The sequence below is a fragment of the Aspergillus pseudodeflectus genome (assembly GCF_044049435.1).
Source record: "Aspergillus pseudodeflectus strain CBS 756.74 chromosome Unknown BJX68scaffold_35, whole genome shotgun sequence".
Lineage (NCBI taxonomy): Eukaryota > Fungi > Ascomycota > Eurotiomycetes > Eurotiales > Aspergillaceae > Aspergillus > Aspergillus pseudodeflectus.
The window spans coordinates 51086-74438 of NW_027263811.1; the positions used below are offsets into that span (position 1 = coordinate 51086).

General features: G+C 50.4%; 12 protein-coding genes across 12 annotated transcripts; 9 read left to right on the top strand and 3 right to left on the bottom strand.

Moving 5' to 3' along the window:
• Positions 1 to 2: 2 nt before the first annotated feature.
• BJX68DRAFT_268966 (putative meiosis-specific topoisomerase Spo11) lies at positions 3 to 1546 on the bottom strand (the record flags this gene model as incomplete). The annotated part of the gene is made up of 7 exons (XM_071046228.1): positions 3 to 485; positions 541 to 612; positions 669 to 749; positions 806 to 892; positions 952 to 1060; positions 1121 to 1187; positions 1243 to 1546. The coding sequence occupies 7 exons, from the start codon at positions 1544 to 1546 to the stop codon at positions 3 to 5; spliced, it is 1203 nt and encodes a 400-aa protein (XP_070896793.1).
• Positions 1547 to 2063: 517 nt separating this feature from the next.
• Positions 2064 to 4658, top strand: BJX68DRAFT_241546 (terpene cyclase/mutase family protein). Its single transcript, XM_071040862.1, has 4 exons — positions 2064 to 2367; positions 2421 to 2884; positions 2938 to 4383; positions 4437 to 4658. Exons 1-4 carry the CDS (start codon positions 2161 to 2163, stop codon positions 4525 to 4527), a joined length of 2208 nt encoding a protein of 735 aa, XP_070896794.1. The 5' UTR covers positions 2064 to 2160; the 3' UTR covers positions 4528 to 4658.
• A 165-nt stretch (positions 4659 to 4823) lies between these two features.
• Positions 4824 to 6772, top strand: BJX68DRAFT_129859 (co-chaperone SGT1). The gene is made up of 2 exons (XM_071036287.1): positions 4824 to 5851; positions 5906 to 6772. The coding sequence occupies exons 1-2, from the start codon at positions 5024 to 5026 to the stop codon at positions 6539 to 6541; spliced, it is 1464 nt and encodes a 487-aa protein (XP_070896795.1). The 5' UTR covers positions 4824 to 5023; the 3' UTR covers positions 6542 to 6772.
• Positions 6773 to 6779: 7 nt separating this feature from the next.
• Positions 6780 to 8255, bottom strand: BJX68DRAFT_241549 (PQ-loop repeat-containing protein). Its single transcript, XM_071040863.1, has 2 exons — positions 8065 to 8255; positions 6780 to 8004 (listed from the first exon to the last, which is right to left on the bottom strand). Exons 1-2 carry the CDS (start codon positions 8118 to 8120, stop codon positions 6957 to 6959), a joined length of 1104 nt encoding a protein of 367 aa, XP_070896796.1. The 5' UTR covers positions 8121 to 8255; the 3' UTR covers positions 6780 to 6956.
• Positions 8256 to 8644: 389 nt separating this feature from the next.
• On the top strand, positions 8645 to 10054 carry BJX68DRAFT_241550 (putative SIR2 family histone deacetylase). Its single transcript, XM_071040864.1, has one exon. The coding sequence runs from the start codon at positions 8776 to 8778 to the stop codon at positions 9925 to 9927; it is 1152 nt and encodes a 383-aa protein (XP_070896797.1). The 5' UTR covers positions 8645 to 8775; the 3' UTR covers positions 9928 to 10054.
• A 39-nt stretch (positions 10055 to 10093) lies between these two features.
• Positions 10094 to 11601, top strand: BJX68DRAFT_129887 (cyclin-dependent serine/threonine-protein kinase phoA). The gene is made up of 3 exons (XM_071036289.1): positions 10094 to 10376; positions 10449 to 10472; positions 10530 to 11601. The coding sequence occupies exons 1-3, from the start codon at positions 10194 to 10196 to the stop codon at positions 11439 to 11441; spliced, it is 1119 nt and encodes a 372-aa protein (XP_070896798.1). The 5' UTR covers positions 10094 to 10193; the 3' UTR covers positions 11442 to 11601.
• BJX68DRAFT_129884 (uncharacterized protein) lies at positions 11602 to 12502 on the top strand. Its single transcript, XM_071036288.1, has 2 exons — positions 11602 to 12390; positions 12448 to 12502. Exon 1 carries the CDS (start codon positions 11762 to 11764, stop codon positions 12317 to 12319), a length of 558 nt encoding a protein of 185 aa, XP_070896799.1. The 5' UTR covers positions 11602 to 11761; the 3' UTR covers positions 12320 to 12390; positions 12448 to 12502.
• A 14-nt stretch (positions 12503 to 12516) lies between these two features.
• BJX68DRAFT_241554 (putative cAMP receptor-like protein) lies at positions 12517 to 14082 on the top strand. Its single transcript, XM_071040865.1, has 4 exons — positions 12517 to 12885; positions 12937 to 13138; positions 13189 to 13704; positions 13760 to 14082. Exons 1-4 carry the CDS (start codon positions 12629 to 12631, stop codon positions 14012 to 14014), a joined length of 1230 nt encoding a protein of 409 aa, XP_070896800.1. The 5' UTR covers positions 12517 to 12628; the 3' UTR covers positions 14015 to 14082.
• Positions 14083 to 14297: 215 nt separating this feature from the next.
• On the top strand, positions 14298 to 15067 carry BJX68DRAFT_268973 (PMF1/NNF1 family protein; the record flags this gene model as incomplete). The annotated part of the gene is made up of 2 exons (XM_071046229.1): positions 14298 to 14704; positions 14773 to 15067. 2 exons carry the CDS (start codon positions 14298 to 14300, stop codon positions 15065 to 15067), a joined length of 702 nt encoding a protein of 233 aa, XP_070896801.1.
• Positions 14928 to 16888, bottom strand: BJX68DRAFT_129910 (uncharacterized protein). Its single transcript, XM_071036290.1, has 4 exons — positions 16713 to 16888; positions 16586 to 16616; positions 16397 to 16538; positions 14928 to 16327 (listed from the first exon to the last, which is right to left on the bottom strand). The coding sequence occupies exons 1-4, from the start codon at positions 16773 to 16775 to the stop codon at positions 15094 to 15096; spliced, it is 1470 nt and encodes a 489-aa protein (XP_070896802.1). The 5' UTR covers positions 16776 to 16888; the 3' UTR covers positions 14928 to 15093.
• A 2110-nt stretch (positions 16889 to 18998) lies between these two features.
• BJX68DRAFT_241567 (uncharacterized protein) lies at positions 18999 to 20087 on the top strand. Its single transcript, XM_071040866.1, has 2 exons — positions 18999 to 19325; positions 19381 to 20087. Exons 1-2 carry the CDS (start codon positions 19275 to 19277, stop codon positions 19690 to 19692), a joined length of 363 nt encoding a protein of 120 aa, XP_070896803.1. The 5' UTR covers positions 18999 to 19274; the 3' UTR covers positions 19693 to 20087.
• A 177-nt stretch (positions 20088 to 20264) lies between these two features.
• Positions 20265 to 23026, top strand: BJX68DRAFT_241568 (NTF2 and RRM domain protein). The gene is made up of 4 exons (XM_071040867.1): positions 20265 to 20597; positions 20691 to 21143; positions 21190 to 22152; positions 22208 to 23026. The coding sequence occupies exons 2-4, from the start codon at positions 20826 to 20828 to the stop codon at positions 22493 to 22495; spliced, it is 1569 nt and encodes a 522-aa protein (XP_070896804.1). The 5' UTR covers positions 20265 to 20597; positions 20691 to 20825; the 3' UTR covers positions 22496 to 23026.
• The last annotated feature ends 327 nt before the right edge of the window (positions 23027 to 23353 follow it).

Here is a 23353-nt window from a genome sequence, read left to right on the forward strand (position 1 = left end):
AGCTATATGCCAGCTCGCCGTCCCATTTCCCCATCAATCCACCCCTCAAGCCCTCCATCCCTTCCATATCGAATCTCAGTTTCAGCTTTGATATTCAACATCATCATCCTCTGCAACTCAACCCTCCACTCTGGCTCTGGTCCATCAACAGCCAAAACCGGGTTCCTCGACAGCATAGCAACAATCTTCTTCCGGTCCCTCAGCGTCAAAGGCATCAGATCGTCGCCATTGAGGGCCTCCTCACCGTCCACCACAACATCGGTGGTCCGCAGCCCTAACCAGCGCAGAGAGGGAACGACCAAGCTGCTGTTCTCGCGCGGTTGCGCCATTGACCCGTATTTGTACGTTGACATTATGGCTATGCCGTCTGGGTCGCTGTCGACTAGCGCATAGATGGGTGGGGGCCTGTGAGATCGTGATGAAGGGAATGAGTCGTAGATCTTGCGGACAAAGGCGCGGGTTCCAAGGTCTGGGTAGCCTTTTCCCTGATGGGTTGTCAGTATGTTGCATTTCGGGCTTGTCTGGAGGTGTGAGGATTACGGTGACTATGAGACCCATTCCTGCTCTGGCGCGGATGTGAAAGTTGCTCCATGTGAGTCTGCGAAAGACAGCCTGTTGGATACGTTGAATATGTATGAAGTAAGAAAGTTAGTGGAAGGAGAGCATACCTCTTTCTCAAGGATGAGGACCCAGTCAACGTCTGAGATATCCAGCCTAGATATATCTTGCACTCTCGGTATGAGACAGTCCTAGACACAATCAGGTCAGCTCCCGCCAGCTTAGTTGATTTGCAAGCTCTACCTACGTTCGTCAACAACCGTGCATCAATTCGCTCGCCTGTTGTGGTTGTCACTTGATAGAACCCCGTCACAAGGCCTTTGGCAGCTGCCTCCTAATTATACAGCGTCAGCGAACTACAGCATAAAATCGTGGGAGAAAATGAACTAGTACCACATTCAAGTCAAAGCGGCTCACCCCAATCGTAAAAGCAAGATCATCAACAAGCGTATCGACAACCTGTTGGGATTCAAAAGCCGCCGGATCACTGTAGTATATATCCCTGCAGCGTACAGTATCAGCGACACAGGACAAGTCTGTTATGCGTCGTCTAGTAGCTGACCTTTTGGAGACAACCACGCCGGAGTCGAATGCCTCGGCTATTGCCGTGAGGACACGCAAAGTTATGCCTGTAAGATATTTAGAAAGACTACGTCGCTGTGCTGCAACAGATAGGATGGTTACTGAATCTCCAAGCTTCATAGGCGTCTTTCCCAGGCCATGTATATGTGACTTTCGTTTCTGCATTGTCACTTTCAAGAGCACCAGTTGACATATTGACGCGGTATAAGTTCATGGCAGCAGCGTGTCTTCGCTTGATTGTAATCTTCGGTTTGCCTTTGCCGTCGGGGATGCAGACTTGCTCAAACAATGCTGCGATTGTTTCTTCGATGTATTGACGGACGGCGGCTCGGGGGCTCTCGGGTCGAGCATTCAGAGATGAAGACTGGGAAGCCGTATGATAGTTATGGCTCACTGAGGTGTCCATGGTTTGGCTTGCGGGTCAATGAGTTGGATAATATCAGAGGAGGGGAAGATGGTAGATCCATTCCTCAATGTCTGAGATTATGTAGCGCTTCTAAAACTCCACCCGTGGCATTGGACACAACAGCCCGCCAGATCGAACTTTGCTGCAGGTAATACTGATGATATTGATTATTTACTTGGAGGGTAGCTTGATTCAACATCCTTGAGATATCCTTCAGTTGTCTTATCTCTACGCTCTATAGACTTTGGTAACTCGGCTTTGTGGGATGGTGGTGCATTTGCAAGTCGTGCTAGACATGCTCGCCAGCCCGACTACCATTTCCGACTAAGATAATCTACAACAGTTGAAAAGCCACATTTGAGATCTAACACGAAACATCAATGAAATGACATTATGTTTGTACTGTATAGATCGGTCTGGCCATCCTCAGGCACCACATGGGATTTCCAGGCAACGACTGACTAAGCCCGTCAATAGTTCCCCAGATGATCTTTCGATCCTAGATTCCTCAATTTCTGTCGACATCCTGCCAATTGCGCATTAAGCCCTGAAACAATTGTCTGGTCCCGTTCATCACTCAGGCCAATTGGTCTTACCCACCCAGATCACAGACAATGCCTCAAGGCCACATCGCTCCTTGGAGGACGGAAGCTCAGGGCCACCTTACCCCTGACGCTAACAACGACTTTAAAACGGACTATTCAAGATGGCGATTGCTGGACGACGACGGCCGCCAGACATGGCACTACCTTGAATCTGACGAACAAGTTAAAGAATGGCCTCAATCAATCGCAGACAAGTACTTTTTAGGTCTTCCTACGGTACGCCTTTTTCCCGCTGCTCAATTCCGCCACCGAGTCTAAACTCTATCCAGGGTCTTCCAGAGCTGCCCAAGGCAAAGACCCCAATGCAATGCGCGGAGAATGGTCTGGAATTCTTCTCCAAGCTACAGTTACCCCCAGGGAACTGGGCGTGCGAGTATGGAGGTCCAATGTTTTTGCTCCCAGGTCTAATCATTACTTATTATGTCACCAATACCCCAATTCCACCAGAGTATGCGACTGAAATCAGAAGGTACCTCTTTGCTCGACAGCATCCAGAAGATGGTGGCTGGGGCTTGCATATTGAGGCTCATAGCTCTGTTTTCGGGACTAGCATGAATTATGTTGTGCTTCGCATTCTTGGCGTCAGCGAGGAAGACCCCAGGATGATCAAGGCCCGCGGACTCTTGCATAGCTTTGGCGGAGCTATCTACGGGCCACACTGGGCCAAGTTCTGGCTCAGCGTTCTGGGTGTCATGGATTGGGACTGTGTCAACCCCGTGCCTCCGGAGATATGGTTCGTGTTGCTAGCAGCCCTGTGCCTTTGTTGACTAATACTAACATCGACAGGCTCCTCCCTGACTGGGTCCCCTTTGCCCCATGGCGCTGGTGGATTCATATGCGGCAGGTGTTTTTGCCCATGTCTTACCTTTGGTCCAAAAAGTTCACCCATCCTCTTGATCCCCTCACAAAGCAGTTAAGACAGGAGCTGTACACTCAACCGTATGACTCGATCAACTTTGCAAGCCATCGAAACTCCATCCACAAAGCCGACAACTACTATCCCAAGACGTGGGTTTTGAACACCATTAACTCGCTGCTTGTCAACATCTGGAACCCCATTCTTCGAATTTCGGCTGTTGTCAAGCGCGCAGAAGATTGGACGTGGGAGCTGATCCGTATGGAAGATGAAAATACTGATTACGCCGGCCTTGGTCCAGTCAGCAACCCTATGAACATGATTGCATGCTATATCCATGATGGGCCAGATAGCTACTCATTTCGACGTCATCAGGAGCGCTTGCATGACTACATGTGGATAAAGGACGAGGGCATGCTGATGAATGGCACCAACGGTGTTCAGGTCTGGGACACTGCTTTTATCACCCAAGCCATTGTTGTGGCTGGGTTTGCAGATGACCCCAAATGGCGTCCAATGCTCACCAAAGCTCTGGAGTTCCTTGATAACCACCAGCTCCGGGAAAATGTCCCTGACCAGGAAAAGTGTTATCGCCAGCATCGAAAGGGCGCATGGCCTTTTAGCAACAAGACCCAAGGATATACCGTTAGTGACTGCACCGCCGAGGGGCTACGGTCAGCAATCCAACTTCAAGAGATGCACGATTTCCCAGCCTTGATCTCGGAAGAACGCCTCAAGGACAGTGTCGACTGCTTGCTTCTCATGCAAAACCCTTCTGGTGGTTTTACCGAGTATGAGACTACGCGTGGCTCTCCAAAGATCGAATGGCTCAATGCCGCCGAGGTGTTTGGTGGCATCATGATTGGCTACGACTATCCCGAATGCACCACTGCATCGGTCACGGCGCTATCACTGTTTAGTAAATACTATCCCAAATACCGCGCCGACGAAATCAGAGCAGCAAAGGAAAGAGCCGTGCAATACATCAAGCGTGTGCAAAGACCCGATGGTAGCTGGTATGGGTCATGGGGCATTTGCTTCACTTACGCCGCCTTGTTCGCCCTTGAGAGTCTTGGGAGCATTGGAGAGACGTATGAGACGAGCTCATACTCTCGTCGGGCCTGCGAATTCCTTATCGAAAAACAAAAAGAAGACGGCGGCTGGGGAGAATCGTACCTCAGCAGCGAAAGACATGAGTATGTTCAGCACGAGAAGTCACAAGTATGCCAAACAGCGTGGGCATGTATTGCCCTGATGGAGGCAAAGTATCCACACAAAGAGCCTCTCGAGAGAGCGATGAAACTCATGATGTCCCGGCAGCAACCCAACGGCGAATGGTTGCAGGAGGCCATTGAGGGCGTGTTTAACCAGTCTTGGTAAGTCGCCCAGTGTTCGATTTGAACCTCCACATGAATCTGACCGGAAATAGCATGATCTCATACCCTAATTACAAGTTCTACTGGCCCATTCGCGCTCTCGGTCTCTACGCCAAGAAGTTTGGAAATGAAGAGCTGCTATAGACTGGCGGTTTCTTTGTACTCGTATGCATTTCGGGCCTGTCTATGGATGGATAATAATAGCCGGGCACACAAGCCTGGTCCAGCCATGTATTATAATGAGATAACATGTAATATACCTAATCAATACACGATCTTATCAAAGAAATGCCCCAGAAACAGTGGGGTCGGCCTCTCATGGTTATTGTCACCTACCCTCTCTGGTTATTGAGCTAGGAACAAAGAAGCATGGATGACATAAGCGCTTCCCCGCAGGGTCTCGGAGAAAGTCATCGAATTGTTGCGCCAACAAACACAAAGGAAGATTTCCTAACCTCATGCCCTTCCTAATCTATATAAATCTCTATACTTTGCACTCTGCTCTACTGATTCAATTCTCCTACGTCTTCTCACCTCCGAAACATCCACGTGGATCTTCAGACCTCCAAAGTCGCAATCACCCCCACCCCAGATTTACACCAGACACCAAAAAAAAACAAAAACAAAAAAGAAATAAAAAATGAACGCCGCATCCGAAGGCGACGCCGCCCTTGCCAAGTCCGACTTTGTAACCGCCCTCCAGCACTACACACGAGCCCTCGTCGAGCTCCCCCGTGCACCAATCTACTATATCAAACGCTCCACCGCATACAACCGCCTCAAGCCTGCCGACGGCGGCCCAAACTACCACGCTTCCCTATCTGACGCCGAGATCGCGTTGACTCTTGCGCGGGAGCGTGCGAAGCGCGACCTTATCCTTTCCGCGCAATTGAGGAGGGCTGTGGCGTTGTACCAACTGGGGCGGTACGGTGATGCGGGGTTCTTGTTTGGGTTGCTCGAGGAGAAGGTTATTAAGAGTGCGGAAAATGAAAATGATGCTGCGGCAGACAAAGTGAAGGATGTGATGGGCGGGGCGAAGTCGTCGGGGCCTGCGAAAAGTCTTTCTATGGAGTTGCCGATTTGGCTGGTTAAGATCAAGGGCAAGCTGGCGGGGCTGGAGGAGGGGGTCGAGAAGGCAAAGGTCACAATTGAGGAGTTTCCCGTCGGTGTCAAGGTGCCGACGGAGAAGGAGTTGAAGAAACAGCTCGAGGCGCTCAAGGCTGGGAAGGCTACTGGCAATGAGAAGGGACAGGGTGCTGCTGCTGCTGCTGCTGCTGGTGCGGGGAACAAGGCTGAAGCAATTGCCGAGGCGGATAAGGGTGATAAAGCCCCTCCTTCTGCCCCTGCTGTGCAGGCGCCAGAGAAGATCCGACACGAGTGGTATCAGTCGAATGACTATGTTGTCGTAACACTCTATGCTAAAGGCATAGCCAAAGACAGCGTGGACGCTGAGATTAAGAGTGACTCGGTATCCGTGCTCCCGTCCTGATTGACGTTGAAGCCCAACTAACGAGTAACCTAGGTATCCGTACAGTTCCCCTTACCATCAGGATCAGGATACGACTTCACCCTCGACCCCCTCTACGCCGCCATCGACGAATCCACTTCCAAAATCACCACATTCGGAACAAAGATCGAACTCGTTTTGAAGAAGAAAACCCCCGGTCAGAAATGGGGCTCTCTAGAATCCTCATCACAAAGCATCAACACTTCCACTACCACATCAACCACCACTGCCCCCGCCCCTGCCCCCACCGCTCAATCAGCCCCCTCCTACCCAACATCCTCCCGCCACGGCGCCAAAGACTGGGACAAACTCGCCTCGTCACTCACAGCCAAGAAACCTAAAACCAAGAAAGCAAAAGCTCTTTCGCACTCACACGATCACGGCCACGACCATGGCCATGACCATGACCATGACCACAAAGATGAAAAGGCCGAGGCCGCGGATGATTCCGACAACGAGGGTTCCGTTGACTCGGACTTTGGCGGCGACCCCGTCGACGGCTTCTTCAAGAAACTCTACGCCGGCGCAGATGATGACACTCGGCGCGCTATGATCAAGAGTTTTACCGAGAGTAATGGTACCTCGCTCAGTACGAACTGGGGTGAGGTTGGAAAGGGCAAAGTGCAGGAATATCAGTCCAGCAGTGACTGAGCAAGGGCGTCTGTCAAAAGTCAAGCATTCAATGTTTGAGAAGAGCGAGTTTTAGCATTCTATGTTGGGTTGATTTGAGTTTTTGAAAGAATTGCGCGCAGCGCTGGAGCGGGTGTTTGTCTCTCCTCTTGACCGGATCGATTATCTCTCTCCAAGTTTCAGTGTCACTCTGCAGTTTACTAGTAGTTCCCAACGCCCTCCCTCCCCCCCCAACCAGTAAAAAGAAGAAGAAAAAAGCTGCTTCGAGGCATTCTAGGTCGTTCTAGCTTCTGTTCTTGTGTTGGTTTCCAAGTAGTAATGTTTTCGCCAGAAAAGTAAACCAACTGCATCAAAAATGTATCCCATAACGCCAGTAACCTTGTGCTGCGTCCTCTAGTGAGGAAATTGTGCGAAATTATCCAAAGTCAGAAACTGCTCATGACACGACCAAGGTCGAAGCCCCGTTGTTATCTTGATACAAGAAAAACTGGATAAAAATGCACATATCCAAAAACAACGTCCCGAAACTCCCAATCAGCCAGGAGAGGTTAACGAGAATATATCTGCCGTACACCCTACCAATGTCGTCGCCACGGCATTGGCGTCCACCTTCGCACACAGGTGAGAATGCGAGGATAGACAGTACATAGGTTAGATTTCCGATGCACGCAAAGAGAAAGAACAGCAGCGATACGCCCTCTGTAGACTTTCGCTTGTAGTTGAGTAGGATCTGAGGAAGGCGAGACCCGAGATATAAAACGGCACATAGATACCCAAACACTTGTCCCAGAGTGTCAAAAGCAAGCGCGGTGTCGTTGGGAGAGTGATCGGGGTGCTTTTTGTGCTTTGTTGGCGCTGAGCGGCTGACGTACCAGCCTACGATTCCTGCAGCGCAGACGAGGGCGACGGCGGAAAGGTTGAGCAAGACGGTGCGTATAGTCGAAATCGTTTTTGTTTGGCGGGAAGGCTTTATGGGTTCTATGAAAGGGGTTGCGGGGGACAGATGGGTTCCATCGACGGAGGAATGGAGAAACGAGGTTGCCGAGTGTCGACGATGACCGTGTGAGAGAAGCGGAGGTCCGTTTCCGTTGGAAGGGCCGGTATTTGAGTGGTAGTTGTGGTGGGTATCATGCGCGGAGAGCAGTGAGGTGTGCTCTGTTGGCTTTCTTGATATGACGGGAGATGCTGTCTCAACCTCCTCGGGGTCTTCTGGTGTAGAAGCGGATGTGGCCTCGTCTTTCAAAGTGAACCCTCTGTAGTAGAAGCATTGCCCTAATAGTACTATATCCGCGAGCGTGTAGTAAATGGCGAGTATGATCATCGTGGGAAGCACACCCTGTAGGACGGCACCGAGGATATTGAAGACATCGCCTGCAAGCCAAACAACGAGGAAGAGAAGGGAGAGGCCATCGGCCGAACCGCGACGAAAATTTTCAATTATCTGGGGAGAGAATACGACGACCCAGCAGGCGATTGAGATTGAACTGGAGAAAGATCAGCGAACGTCCCAAGTTGCAGGCGCTTGGGGGTTGTTTTGTACGCACCCACATATCCCACTCAAAGCCTCCAGGTCGATATTCACATTCTGAGGAGGAAACATGTCCGGAATAGCAGCGTGGAGAACTGAAACCCCAATTGACGGCGGGATTGATCTTCACTGGAGGGGACAAAGGGAAAGATCCGGGGTTGAAAGTCTCTTATTTTGACCCATTTAGGGCTCATGACGTAAGTCCGGACCATTCTTATGCTTTGCTATTACGTTAGCTGAAACAGTGGCATAATGGCATAATTGTAGCTGGCTACCGAACTTTGACTTTTGTCCCAGAGAAAAGATACAAACTTTGGGCTACTTCTATAGTATGTCATGGCACATGGCTTACTTGGTATACTTTGGAGAGACGATGCATGCAATGCTATTTGGGCCAATAGTATAAATTTCCGACATCGATTTCGCACCTGGCACAATCAACTCTTACGAGTTGAACAAGTTTGGGGTTTTCCGAAGCAATGAATACAATTTCAAGCTATAGCACTCTTAACCCTTGCTAATCAATCATTAATCTCCCGTTTCCTTGACTGTGGGGAGCTCTCAGATTTCCTGGGCCGCATCTATAGTGAATCAAAATCATGTGATTCTTGACTCAGCTCTGACGTTGAGCAAGCGACATGATGAAATGACCTCGAAAAACACGCCGTCAATTGAGCCTTTTCAGGCTCGCCTCTTGACATCCTTCTAGTTCAATCATGCTTCATCGATGACGGTTTCAGCAATTCGAATCCCCTTCACCGGCCCTTTGCCTCCACCGATTATTGTACCTCCGTCCGTGAGCTCGGTGTCCGGGGCAATCAATGCCTTTCTCAACTTCCTTACCGCCCCACCGTCCCCCTACTTGCGCGGCGTTGATGTCGGTCGGCACTCCCAGACGGTTCTACTGACCGGTGCTGGAATTTCGGTTGCATCTGGACTGGCGGATTACCGCGGTGAAAACGGGACCTACATCAGGAATAAGACCTACCGGCCGATCTATTTTCACGAATTCGCAACAAGGCATGAGTCGCGGAAGAGATACTGGGCTCGAAGTTTTGTCGGTTGGCCCGGGCTTCTAAAGGCGAAGCCAAACTCGACGCACTGGGCTGTTCGGGATCTCGGCGCAAAGGGATACATAAGCTCTGTGATCACTCAAAACGTCGACTCATTTCATCCAAAGGCTCATCCTGAGATTCCAAGCATCGAGTTACATGGATATTTGCGGTCGGTTGTCTGTCTGAGCTGCCGGAATCAGTTTTCACGAGCCGTGTATCAAAAGACGCTCGAGAAACTCAACCCGCCTTGGGCGGAGTTCCTGGCCAAGATGGTGGACATTGGGGCTCTCGACACGGACAACCCGGAGGAGCAGCAGCGTAGGGGTTTGAAGCTCAACCCAGACGGGGATGTTGAGCTACCAGAGGCCCCGTATAACACGTTCCGCTACCCTTCATGCCCGACCTGTCTTGAGAAGCCGCCCCGACTGCTAGATGGAACGCCCACTAAAGTCGACGTTGAAAAGGACGGCGCTTGGTTGCCCACGTCTACCGCGGGGATCTTGAAGCCCGCAGTCATCATGTTTGGGGAAAACATTGACTCACCGATCAAGTCAGCTGCAGAAGAAGCGATTGATGATGCCGGACGGCTCCTCATAATGGGAACGTCGCTAGCCACATATTCCGCCTGGAGACTGGTGGAAAGAGCTTACAAGCGAGGGATGCCCATCGGTATCATCAACCTGGGGGGAGTCAGGAATGAATCCGTCCTTTTAAAGGAGACGGACAGAGGGGGTGATACGGGATATCGATATATCCGCTGCAGCCTTCACTCGGATTCTATCCTGCCGTACGTGGCGTCTCAACTATCGAGTATATCGCATTGAGTTTGTTTTTCGCGTTGCATCAGCATAAACATAGAATATGCTTGTAGAAAGACCTCTGCCGTTGGAAGATAGAAAAATACTATTGGACAATTCAGGAAGGCGGGAGATAATTATAGTACAATACTATCCTAGATTAAGATGATCTGAATTTGTGAGAACCTGAAAGGGCGGGCGGGACGATAGATGTTCGGCGCCAATGTCCCGTGCTTTCATCTTCTGCAAGTCCCGCGGGGCCCAAATCATGACCGAATCGACGCCATTTTGACATGACTTTACATCTTCAACACAGCACGACCTCCTCTCTTCTGGATATCGCTGCCACGCTCGTTTCTCCCAAATCATTCCTGTTTGGCTCCCATCGCACGACTACCCCTCCCCCACTTTCGTCTCAGCGCTTGCCGACCATGGACAAGTCGCAGCAGCCCAGCTCTTTCCAGCAGTTGGAGAAGGTGAGTTTTGCGTCCTTGTCCGGGCTTGCGCTATACTATGAATTCAATTTGACTGCCTGTCTTGATTTTTAGCTCGGAGAAGGCACATATGCTACCGTACGTTGACGCCTGTCCTATTTCAAGCCCCTGGCTAACCGTGCTGATATCGCATAGGTCTTCAAAGGACGAAACCGCCAAACGGGCGAACTTGTCGCTTTGAAAGAAATCCACCTCGATTCCGAAGAAGGCACACCTTCGACCGCCATTCGCGAGATTTCATTGATGAAAGAGTTGAAACACGAGAGCATCGTGTCCCTCTACGATGTGATTCACACAGAAAACAAGCTCATGCTTGTATTCGAATACATGGACAAAGATCTAAAAAAGTACATGGACACTCGAGGTGACCGGGGACAACTAGACCAGGCGACCATCAAGTCGTTTATGCACCAACTGATGAATGGCATTGCGTTTTGCCACGAGAACCGAGTGCTGCATCGCGATTTGAAGCCGCAGAACTTATTGATCAATAAGAAGGGGCAGTTGAAACTGGGAGATTTTGGGCTTGCGCGCGCCTTTGGTATTCCTGTCAACACATTTTCAAACGAAGTCGTCACTCTGTGGTATCGGGCTCCGGACGTTCTCCTCGGGAGCAGAACATACAATACCAGCATCGATATTTGGTCGGCAGGCTGCATCATGGCAGAGCTATACACCGGCCGACCATTATTCCCGGGGACAACCAACGAAGACCAGCTGCAGAAAATCTTCCGCCTGATGGGGACGCCCTCTGAGCGCTCATGGCCGGGCATCTCCCAGCTTCCAGAGTACAGGGCCAATTTCCATGTATACGCAACCCAGGATCTCGGCATCATTCTTCCCCAAATCGACCCGCTTGGCCTCGACTTGCTGAACAGAATGCTTCAACTACGGCCCGAGATGCGTATCAGCGCTCACGATGCTCTTCAGCACCCATGGTTCCATGATCTCCCTCAGTTACAGGCACAACTACAGCAGCAACAGCAACAGCAACATCAAATGGCTGGAAGCTATGGAGGAATGATGCCGCCGCAGCAGACATACTAAGTTTTATTCTTTTGTTTACGTTGCACTTCAGACATGACGAAAGGCCTAGTTTTAGATATGGAAAGCACGGCGTTAGGTACATGGCGGGTAATGAAGTATGGTTCCAGACGCACAGGACAAGAGTAAAGTAACCCAGTCAAAAAAAATGTGAAAGCCCAGGATCAATGATCGCCATGGGTGCATCTTGATCTAGCGGGTAATGTGGATGATCTAATGACACTAACGATGCACCTTGCAGCTTGCATGGGGCATCAAACAGTCCATGCTCTTGGAGGTCACGACAACTAGTATCTACTGAATGGGAACCGACATTCCCAAAAATGCGTCCCGTCGGACAAGTGATTTGTCCGGCAATTCCCGCCATCAGTGGCCAGACTCGAGTGCCAGATTGGCACACGACCGGGAGCTTACTCCGTTTGAAGCGCGGGGAAGCGAATCCTTCCTCTCCAAGGCCGAGTGAACAGCTCAACAAACATTCCTCCTGTGGCGATTCGCTCCAACTGATCCGTCACTTTCTTTCTCCGTACTCCGGCTCGCTTTTGGGAACTTTTTTTTCTTCAGCATGGCCTTGTCCGTCGGGCCACGGGATGATTGTTTTATTCCTTCTTTGTTCATCTGACTGTATGGGAACGGTACTCTGGTTAGACTTGCCAGTGGCCACAGGTCACAGAAAGCAGCAGCTCTCTCTTTTTCAAGTAAAGCTGACCGCTTGTTCTCCATCAATGCGATCCCCCGCATTCCGCGAGCCCGAGATCGCGGACAGTGGACACTGGGTCGTCGGTCCCATGGGTGAAGGAGTCTCGGGCCTCCCTGCTGTTTGCTGGGATTGGCCTAGTCTTGTCCAACGCTGCATGCTTGAAACCAGCCAGGCCTCTTGATTCGAACCAGAGCAAGTCCGAGTCTCAAACGGGACTCGTAATTAGAATCCATAATAATATGGTAATCTGATGTATTGACCCGATGAATTCCTCCTGCATATGCGCCAGTAGCTCACAGCTCACCCTAGATCAACCGTTCCCTCTTCTCACCTTTTGGCTGCAAGTTTTTCTCTACTTCGTGATCCTCTGTCCTGACTCCTTTTTTTGCCCTTTCCGTCTGCGCTCGAGATGTAAAACATCGACACTACTAATTAGTAGCTCGCTCGCTCGCTGCGCCTTCGGCTTGCTCGCTTCGCGAGTCATGTCGCCATGTCGCTGTCGGCAGGCCAACTCGCTGCCATTTCGGCCACGGAGCGCACCTGCTCCACTGTGTCCTTGATTGCGACTAGTATTATCATTCTTTCCTTTCTATCGTCACGATCCTTTCGCAAACCCATCAATCGACTGGTGTTTTATGCGTCCTTTGGCAATATCATGGCCAATGTGGCTACTCTAATCTCGCAATCTGGTATCGCGGCCGGAACCAACAGTAATCTGTGTCAGATTCAGGCCTTTCTAATACAATGGTAAGTCAGAAGCACACTAGACATCATTGAATCAAGATCTGACATTTATAGGTTTATGCCCGCCGACGCTCTATGGACGTTTGCCATGGCATTCAATGTCTATCTCACCTTTTTCCGCAAATACAGCTCAGAACAGCTGCGGCGCTTGGAGTGGAAGTACGTCACACTATGCTATGGCCTACCTTTTATACCTGCGTTTATATACTTCTTCGTAAGAAGCCAATCTCGAGGGAAAGTGTACGGCTCGGCTATAGTACGTATATCACTATCCGATACTCTCTGATCATATTCTTACTCTTTCAGCTTTGGTGCTGGGTTGCTCCGGACTGGGACTTTCTTCGTATCGCCGTCTTCTACGGCCCGGTTTGGTTTGTCATTTTTATGACTCTGGCGATATATACACGCATAGGCAACCTCGTCTGGCGACGGAGACGACAGCTCAAGGAAGTGGGTGCACTCGACGCAACAATCGACGTTTCCATCCCCCATGATCCCCCGTTCTCGAAAGTTACAGAGATTCGAATTACGAGAGAGGAGGCAGTACCGTATCAATTGGACTCACCCGGCCTCTCAATCGAGGAAAGCCCAAACTTTATATCAGCGCATCGTCCTTACTCTGTCAATGTACAGGCAGGCATCACACCACCGAGCCAGGTCCAGTTAGAGCCAATGCGCTGTGACGATATTCCGGAAGAATACGCAGAGCAAGAGTCGGACCAATACTGGAGCAATTCCAGAACAGCATCCGAGGTAAACGCGGCAACCTGGGCCTATACAAAGTATGCAATGCTCTTTTTCGTAGCGCTGCTCGTCACCTGGGTATGTCCTTTGCAGTCTTGTCATCTCAACAGAAAGTACTAACCAATGGCAATAGGTCCCCTCAACAATAAACCGTGTCTATGCCCTCGCCCACCCGGACAATCTCAACTTTGGCCTGAATTACGCTTCGAGCTTTGTCCTTCCACTGCAGGGGTTCTGGAACAGCCTCATATACTTGTCTATCTCATGGCGCTCTGTCAAGACAGCATACAAGAACTTCAGGAAACGTCCTTTTGGGCGTGCTCATGCTGGTGCTGGTCACCGGCGTCCGTCGAGTGGTCATGAAAGCACTCGGCGGCTGACTGCTTAGTCGGTCTGCATCTACTTGTACAAAAATAATGATATCTTGACGAAAAATAAATAATAAACATAATATTTGTTATTCACCTCCTATAACGCTCGTTTTACTGCATACTTCTCTCAATATGGAAGCACGTGACCAACGCGTATCCTAAACTGAGCAGCGCGCGCCGCGATCCATTCCTCTTCTCGATCTTGATACAATTCATAACTCACCACCACAAACCTATACGAAACTCTCACGACGTGCAACTCAATAAGTACCACCACCAACACAGTCGCCAGTCCCAGCAATGTCTGCCGAACCACCGCACGACGCGGCATCCCCCTCCCCACCGCCCCAACCACCCATCGCCCAAACCCCTGGTCCCCGAGTTACGCGACTACAAGACATCTACGCCCAGGCACTCGCCCGCACACTGCGCGCAAACTCGTACGCGAACTTTGCGGCGTGCTTCCCGACGCCTGCGAAACATGTCCCTGCCAGTCTAGAAAGCGTATGGCGCCAGTTGAATGCGAAGCTGGAGGAGAGCGCCAAGGCAGAGTTTGAAGATATTTTGAACGAGAGGGATGCGTTGAGGCAGCTGAATGAGTTGGATCGGTTGGTTGGGGAGGCTAGGGCGAGGAGGGAACAGGCGAGAAATGGCACGGAGAGGGATGCGATGGAGGGGGTAGAAGCCGAGTGGGAGGAGCGTGTGCCGTATGTTGATCCTACCTTTTATCCATGTGCGACTGGCTTTCCAATTTGTCAGAATTAACCGTCAGCAGGCCGCATACATTGCCCCCAGACGAGCTGTTCAGGGCACATTTGACGCCGCAGCTCGAAAAGACAAAGGCGGTTTTAGATGGGAAGATAAAGGCTACAGAGACGCAGAATGTGGAATTGGCGCAAAAGGTCCAGGTTCAGAGGGCTGAGATTGAGCGGTTGTTGGCTGGTTTAGAAGCAGTTGTGAGAGATGTCGAGGGCGCCGCTGCGGCAGCCACGCAATATGGGTGCGAAAATAACCTCCGCAAGGAGGCTTTGCAGATGGACGAGGAGGTCAAGGCGAGGGAGGATATTTGATACTACGAGAGTGGATCGCTTTGATATCAAAGTAACAAGGTCTCCATGTCAGGCCCGCTGACCCATCCGTCCTCCACCACATCCTCGGCGACAACCATCAGTTCCTTTGGTGCTGCGCTCTTGAGCTGAGAAAGCTTTTCCTTTTGGCCTTCAATGGCGGCTGCGATTGCCTCCTTGCATGTTCCGTCTCGCTCCTCGTCGGCACCTCCGTCTCTCCGAGCCAAAGCTGCCGCACCACGATAATACGTCTGAGCATTTCGCAGCAGGATTGCGCCATTTTGCTGCGCCATGGTATACTCCCACGGCGTAAAACCAAGCCTCCATCTGCTCATCTCGACGTCGCCTCTTGCCAGGTGAATCTTGGGCAGGTTTTCAGCATCGGGAAGTTTGGATGCCTTATTCAGAGCATCCACAGCGGCGGAAAGCGCCTGCCACTTGAGGTCTGCCCTCAAAGGATCTCCCGGTTGCTCTGTTGTGGCTGTGTTGAATGATACGAGTGCATCAGCTTTGCTGCACAGGCCTTCTGGATCTGAGGAAATATCCAAGTCCGGTCCGAATGAACTCAGCACGGCACCATAATATGTTTCAACGTCTGTTCGACCGCTTCGGTAAAGAACCTCGTTGAGAGCGGAATTGAACTTTGCTCGGGCCAAAGCCGCCTCATAGAGTCGGTTCGAGCCCTGGACATAGGCGGTGATCTTTTCCTGAAGCAACTCGGTCGAATACTCCTCTACCCAGTTCAATCCTACGCCTGGGTCATACGTGAGGAGATTGCAAAGTGTGGAGAGTGCATCCAGCTGCGCGACAGCAGTGTCCACGAGCGTATCCTTTGTTACAGGTTCGACAACAGCGGCCCATTGCTCCTGTTCCGCCGACTCCTTGCTTTCACCAGCTTCCGGCGGCTCCTGCACATCCTGCTTTTGCTTTTGCGCAACGGACTCCATCTGCCGAATCTCCTCCTGCATCTCGGTATATTGCAACTCCTGGAGGACCAGACACCGTTGAAAGAGCTCGATTGCCTCTTGCAGGAATCCGACTGCTTGGTTGAGTTGCTCCTCCACTGGACGCTTCGTATCGGTGACCAGCTCCGCGAGACTTGTGAGGACCTGCGCTGTATTGAAAATAGCATCTGCGTTATCTTGCTCGAGCTGCAGCGCCTCCCGATGTGATTGCAGTGCTACCCGCAGCATCTCCCCCAGCGGGGCCGATAGCTGGGCAGCTAACCTCGGATGCTGCGTAATCTCATATTGGACTCTTGCTCTACACATCTAGTTAGCAACCCCGATGTACAATCCATAAAATCCAGAGTCTATGCCGAGCACAACATACTTATTATATGCCAAGTCGAATGCATTTGGATGTCTCTGGAGTCCCTCATCGTAGGTAGTAATGGCGCGCATAAAGAATCGTAGTGACTTGGCTGCGTCACCGGCGCGCCATTTCTCTCCGGCTTCTTCCTGTTCGACACCGACTGGTCCGATCAGCACACAGTCGTCGCGGGGAAACTTAGGTGCTTACCAGCTAGGAATTCATCTGCGGTTCTCGGTGCCTATATGATGAAAGCTCGTCAAAACACGCTCTTTTACTAAAGAGACGAGGACTCCTAGGTTCAGCAAGAAGGGGGAACATAGGCAGCGCTACATACTTGCTGCTGCGCCGCCTTCTTCTTCGACTTTGTCTCCTTGAGGAATGACTTGTGCTTTGGCATCCTCGGAGCAAGATTAGTTTTCTTGGATGAATTCCTTCAAGGCTAGTATATGAAGCACGTATATACCAGTATGTGGTGTAGAAATGAGATAATAATGAAAAGACACGCTTGACGTTTTGCATATTTTTGCGTACGTATTACCCCCCACCAACGACAATTATATTGCCAGTAAATTACTATACCGCTTGGGGCGCCGCTCTAGTGGGGTGCGGGGTGTATGGAGTATATAGTATAGTGTAGGGACTGAAAAACTTGGCATATGTCTGAAATACGACGTATAGTCCATTACTATAGGCTGAATATCTGTTTGATTGGTTTACGGGGGAGGGGAGAAGTGTGCCTTGAATCGGTGTATGGACCTGATCGCATATCTACTAAATAATCAAAGCGCCTCCCTATTGTTCTGAGGCTGTGAAACTCGATGCTTTTACTATTCTAGATCCTATATCCATTGTGTTATCAATTCAGACTACTACGGTGGAGCTTTAATGTACGTGCTTGTGCTCTTTATGGACGTGTGGCTGACTTGTGGTTCTACGCCAACATTTGCGGTTGATATATATGACACTTCAAAAGTGCTCTCTACCAATAGAATACTATCCCATCATAACCAGAATCAAAGGGAGTTCAAAATATGCTAGTGAGCATACTACATGGTAAAGTAAGTCCCAATCTAGTCTTAGTGATTGGCCCCTATAACCCTGGCGCTACTAGGCGCATCACAGGATGATCCTATTCATCACCTGGTAAGGGTGTAAATTGTGTAGTCCCAGGCCTGCAGAAAGGTCGAATTATATCTGGTGTCATGAATCGTCACAGTGAGATCTGATATCTTTCCAAAGACTCCGGCTCACCTGGTGACGATTGCGGATAGACGTAGGTAGCACTCGGTATCCTGACTGGGATATGATACCACATAGCCAGCTCGTGATAGAAAATAGGACCGAAGATGTCGAACAAGTGCGAACCATTCCCACCACTGTCTGTAGTGAATGGACCTAGAAAGTAGAGGTGCATTACCCTACACCGATTGTATGGGTCTTGAGCGAGTTGACGACTACGACCCGGAGAGAGCAAGGCCCTGAAAATGAGTGCCGAAGTTGCAGTGGAATACTGCGTAGTGGCGTAGTTCGGATCAGTAGTTCTTTGAGAAAGCAGTGTGGCCCTATCACAGAGCAGAGAAGTGTGAAAGCCAAGAAGTGGGAAGCGACGTCGACCTCTTGAGTCCTGAGAATGAATTAGACACCGCGCTAAGCTTAGTTCTTGAATATTGAAGGATGTTGGCCGAGCTTTGAGCTGCATTAGCCGAGTAATAGTTTAATGTGTCAACAGTGATTAATGTTGTAAATCCTTAGTGGCTGCTGGATGCCCTTGGCCATTGGAAAGTTGCAGAGTTTGGTCTGAACAAAGTGGATTAAACCCCGACAAGGACTATAGTAAGTGGAAGATGGAATGTCGGTCACAAAACAGCGACGAGAACTATCAAAGGTCAGCAATCAGCCGATTATCGCGGGTCCGGAACATTGTTATCATTATGAAGTCAATGCAGGACGGAGTAGACTGGAATGTTTGCCACGAGAGGGGGACGAGGCAAGGAAGAAAGGAGGCTGCGCACAGGGTTCGCAAGCTGGGCACTGCGACAAGGATCAACTCGCGTGGCTTTTGGCTGCCGGGACCAGACGGAGCTCTCTTTGATTTGTCTCCGACACGTGGCAGCTGATGAGTCCGAGCAAAGTCGATTATCGACGGGCTGCGCAAGCCTCTAGATGCTATCGAATTTTTGCATGGGTAGTAGCAGAACCTACAAGTCCAGAGTTGAACCCCCCGAGTGAGGCCGCCTACTGAGTACTCCGTACATAGGTGACTACATACGTAGGTTGTTGCGCTGACTTCATCGCCAGCGGATGAGGGTCAGGACAGCGGATTCTGGTGGTATGATGCAAGCACCCACTTTGTCTCTCGCCTGAAGCATATTTAGAACTGATTCTCTAACCTGAGTTTGACTCTTAAGAACTCAAATTCCCCGGAGACAACCTACCGTAGCCCTTGGGAGGAGCAAACGCCCAACCCAACCGCCATAAAATCGCGACCCACCCCCATTCGCCTCTCCTGAATCCAATCATCTCAGCTGCATGTCACATCGTTTGCCAGACACCATTCTCTTTGATTCTGGCCACTACTTTTATTCTCCAACAGCTTGCTCTGGGATCTGCCGTTTACTAGTTCTTCTTTGGGGTTTTCCAAGGTACGTCCAGTTAGCCTTTTCTATTCCGCTAAACCCAAGTTATCATCCGTACCTGGGGAATCAGGGATCCTTCAGGCTTGACTCCTTTTTTTTGCAGATTTCTCACTGACCAGTGAACCTCCTGTTCTTTTCCCTACATTCACCCCCTCTATTAATGTTCTGCTGTCTTTCCTGAAATACTACACATCACTGATAAAATATTCGATACAAAAGGACGCGACTCAGTGCATTGTATTCAACCTGATACAAAAATCATGGCAAGACACACCTCCCTTGACTCCGAGCGGCCCATAATGGCACAATCTGTAAGTCTACCTCGGCTGCAGCATGACTGGTATAACACTGTCTGACGCAATATAGAACCGTGCATCAAAGAGATTCTCCACCATCAGTGGGAGCCCCTCCGTCGCATCATCTGAACGTACCCTGCCTAGCGGCGACCCCAGACTCGCTGAATTTCACAACTTGCGTGATGGATTGGAACGCCTGGAGAACAAGCCTCTCCAGAAACAACGATTCGTACCCAGCGCCGAAAAGACTGATAACTTGAGCAAACTCGCGCTGGGCGCCAAAGTCGAGCGCGCTCTCGGACGAAGGATGACCAGCCAGGATGCTGTCATGCGGAAGAAGCCTGCTCTAAGCGAGAAGACAGTTGTCGAGCCCCAAGCATAAGCATCATGATGTCCACTCGTTCACCCCTGCCTTCTCTCATATATGAGTCTATGGGAGGTTTTTTATTGTCCTTTTACCCTGATGTTTTAAATACTGCCTTTCTTTTTTTCCTAGTCATTTCTTGCTGTGGATATCGTGGATGAATTTTGATGCCTGTCACTGATGAGAACTTTGCGCTTTCATGTCTCTCATACCCCTTTCCAAGTTGACTGTCGACCATTTATTTCCCCTTGATGTTTATGAGTTTTGCTGTCTGTTCGTGCTCTGAACCATTGTCGGTTTCTTTCTTGTTTCTTATTTTTCTTCGCTGCTGCATAGATTCCCTCCCATGCTTAAAGTGCATGTCCTTGCCCTGAACAATGATCTATACTCAAGCCATTGAATGATTTTTGGAACATTATTTCCCTGATTAGTAAATCTCCAGTGGTGCAAGTACCTGGGTAGTCATTCCAACCAATTCGAATGATATAATATGGGCAGAAAGGTTGAAAAGACGGAAGGCGGTGGGAGTGCCACACTGGGAAACCGTCACAATCACCACCACAATTGGGGATCCTCGCATCTCTTGCTGCAATTTGACCAATTCCCAGTCCTCGAGACCATTGCTCTTCACTTCTCCCCTCCCACACTCAATTCCCTTCATCTACCCTTCTACAGTTGTAAAGGACCGTTCTACCCACTTGTCTTTCTGTATCAAGCTTTGATTTTTTTCCCCTACTTTGTCTTGTCTGTTTGCCTCCCGGCTTCCTATTTCAAATTAATCGCACAAGAAACTTCACCTCCCACCTCTAACCACCTCGATACAACCACTTCAGACGCAATATACTTTCGTCACTTGAATTCAAGTGTTCTCGTCTACGGGCTCGCTTTATTCTTTCCAAGAATAGTTTTCACATACTTGAATTGTGGGTAGCCCGAGTCGTTTGCGTTCCTTCTTTCTACTCTGCCTCGGCCGCTCTTCGAAACGATGCATATATGCTAACCATTGGTGCTGTTAGTCGAGTGATAAAGTCGCCTTTCGTTAAATAATTCTTGCGCGCTGAATAGAGATCTTTGATTGCGATATACAGCAATATCCGCCGTGTTAGACTCTATCCGATCCGAGTTTCCGAAAAGTTACATTTTACGACGCAATGGCCGACTCCGCTCAGATTCCCATCAACGGCACTTACCACGCACAGCCTTCTTACCATGAATCATTCAACCACGCCCACACTGCTGTCAACAGCGTCTCCAACTTCCAGCCGGCACAGTCTTCCACGCCCTCCAATGCCCCATCCAACGAACAGAAGAATGGTATCGCCAAAGATGAGGTAGGTTGGTATTTTGTCGAACAGTACTATACCAACATGAGCCGTAGCCCGGACAAGCTACACCTCTTTTATTCTCGACGCTCGCAGCTGGTATTCGGGACCGAAGCTGAATCGGTCACGGTTACAGTCGGCCAAAAGGTGTGTCGAGTTTGCTCTACGTTTTGTTCGCCACTAACTTGTCTAGGCCATCCAAGAAAAGATCAAGCAGCTGGACTTTCAAGACTGTAAAGTACGCGTCTTGAACGTGGATTCCCAGGCCTCGTTTGACAATATCCTCGTCTCGGTTATTGGCGAGATTTCGAACAAGCAGGAGCCATCTCGCAAGTTTGTGCAGACATTTGTTCTGGCTGAGCAACCGAATGGTTACTATGTCCTCAACGACGTTTTTAGATATCTCGTTGATGACGAGGAGATTGCTGAAGATGCCGCTGTCGAAGCTCCTGCCGAGGAGCAGCCCGAGGTCGAGGCACCTTCTCAGCCAGAGGTGGAAGCCGCCGCTGTCCAAGCTCCTGTCGAGGAGCCAGCCGTTGAGAAGGTGGACGAGAAGCTTGAGGAGGTTGCTACCAAGGTAGAAGAGGAGCCCGCTCCTCAGACCAATGGAGCCGAGCACCCTGAAGCTACCCCCGAAGCCGCCCCTGGAGCTACAGAGCCTGCTGCCGCCGACGTTGAGACGGAAGTCCAGAAGCCCGAGGAACCCGCAAGCCCCAAGCCCACTCCTGTCCCCACTGCACAAAAGGAAGTCCAGCCGGAAGCAGCTCCCGCAGCCAAGGCTGCTATTCCCAAGACATGGGCAAACATTGCTTCCAAAATCGGCGCCGCAGCTCCCGTTGTTCCGGCCATCCCTGCTGCTTCTGTGAAGCCCGCTCCTACCACCCCCGCGGTCCAAAAGGAAGTTCAGCCGGCGGCGCCCGCTCCGGCTGCCACAGCTCCTGTTGCCGAGAGTGTCCCTAGCCAGCCATCTTCCAACGACGGCTCCGGCTGGCAAACTGCAGGACATGACCACAAAAAGTCGCAGGCTCGCTCCGCGGAAGACCAAAATGTGCTCGGTTACATCAAGAATGTCACTGACAAGGTCGATGCGAACTTGCTCAGGCAAACCCTCTCGCGGTTCGGCAAGCTCAAACACTTTGACGTGAGCCGCCAAAAGGTATTTCCCAAAATATACAGTTTGTCCTGGTCCGATATTCACTAACCCTGCTTAGAATTGCGCTTTTGTTGAATTTAGTGATGCCGCTGCTTACAATGCCGCCGTCGCTGCAAACCCTCACCAGATTGGCACCGAACAAGTCAATGTTGAAGAGCGCCGCACCCGCGGTAACGCTTACGGTGGAATCTCCGGCCGCGGTGGTGGTGCAGGCCGTGGCCGTGGTGATCGTGCCGGCAGCCAGGGCCGGGGCGGCTTTCCGCGTGACGGGCGTGGAAACTTTGCTCCCCGCGGTCGTGGCGGCAATGTCAATCCCAAGGGACGCAACCAGGCCCAGGCCGCTTAAAGTGTCCTCCGATTCTCTGACGCCTTCTACATAACCCTTCGCCCTGGTTCACAGCGGTTAAATAAATGCTTCTATGAGCCAGGTCCTGTATTACTCCCCATTTACTGATAATGACATGTGTTATGTGACCTCTATTCCCCCTGTCACAATGCATATTAGCGGTTGGAAAAGTCTCAATACTCATTTCCATTTCAGGCTGAGGTTTTCATTTGGCCGGCAATTCATGACGTTTTTGTTTTGACATTTCTTCCTTAGCATAGCGAGCTCAACGCCCGTATTGTTACATTTTATTTTCCTGCCATCCCATTTCCCATCTACTATATCCCCCTTGTTTTCTTTTCGAGGACGGTATCTAGATGGCGGTGTTTTTCTTTTATAGCTAATGTATCATCTCGCTCAAGGCCAAGGCGTTCGTTCTTATGAACATCCAAGCCTAAGAGCTTGCCATTAGTGGCGCCCATACTGCAAGGAAAACAAAGATGAATCTCAATGCAAAGAAATAAGAACTATTCGCAGATTTTGGATCTCTATAATTTGATTTCAGACAAGAGTTAATTCCAGCTGAAGAGCAAACCCAAGACAAAGAAACTTCCAAGTTGAACCTCAAGGTCCCCAGCCATCTCCGCGCGCACCCCTCAGCCTCCTGCCCTGGCTGCCTGCCTTCTCTGAAGGCTGACAGGCTGACTCGGGAGCCTCAAGATTTCGCCTCCGCAGGGGCCATCCAGTGGTCCAGCCTAGCCCTTTTCATTGTTCTTTCTGCAGGATCTGTCGCTGAGAGGGGCCAGTCAAAAGTTCTGGCGGCAGTGTTTTATGGTAGCTGCAGCAAATCTACGGTTGTTACAGTACGATACACAAGAA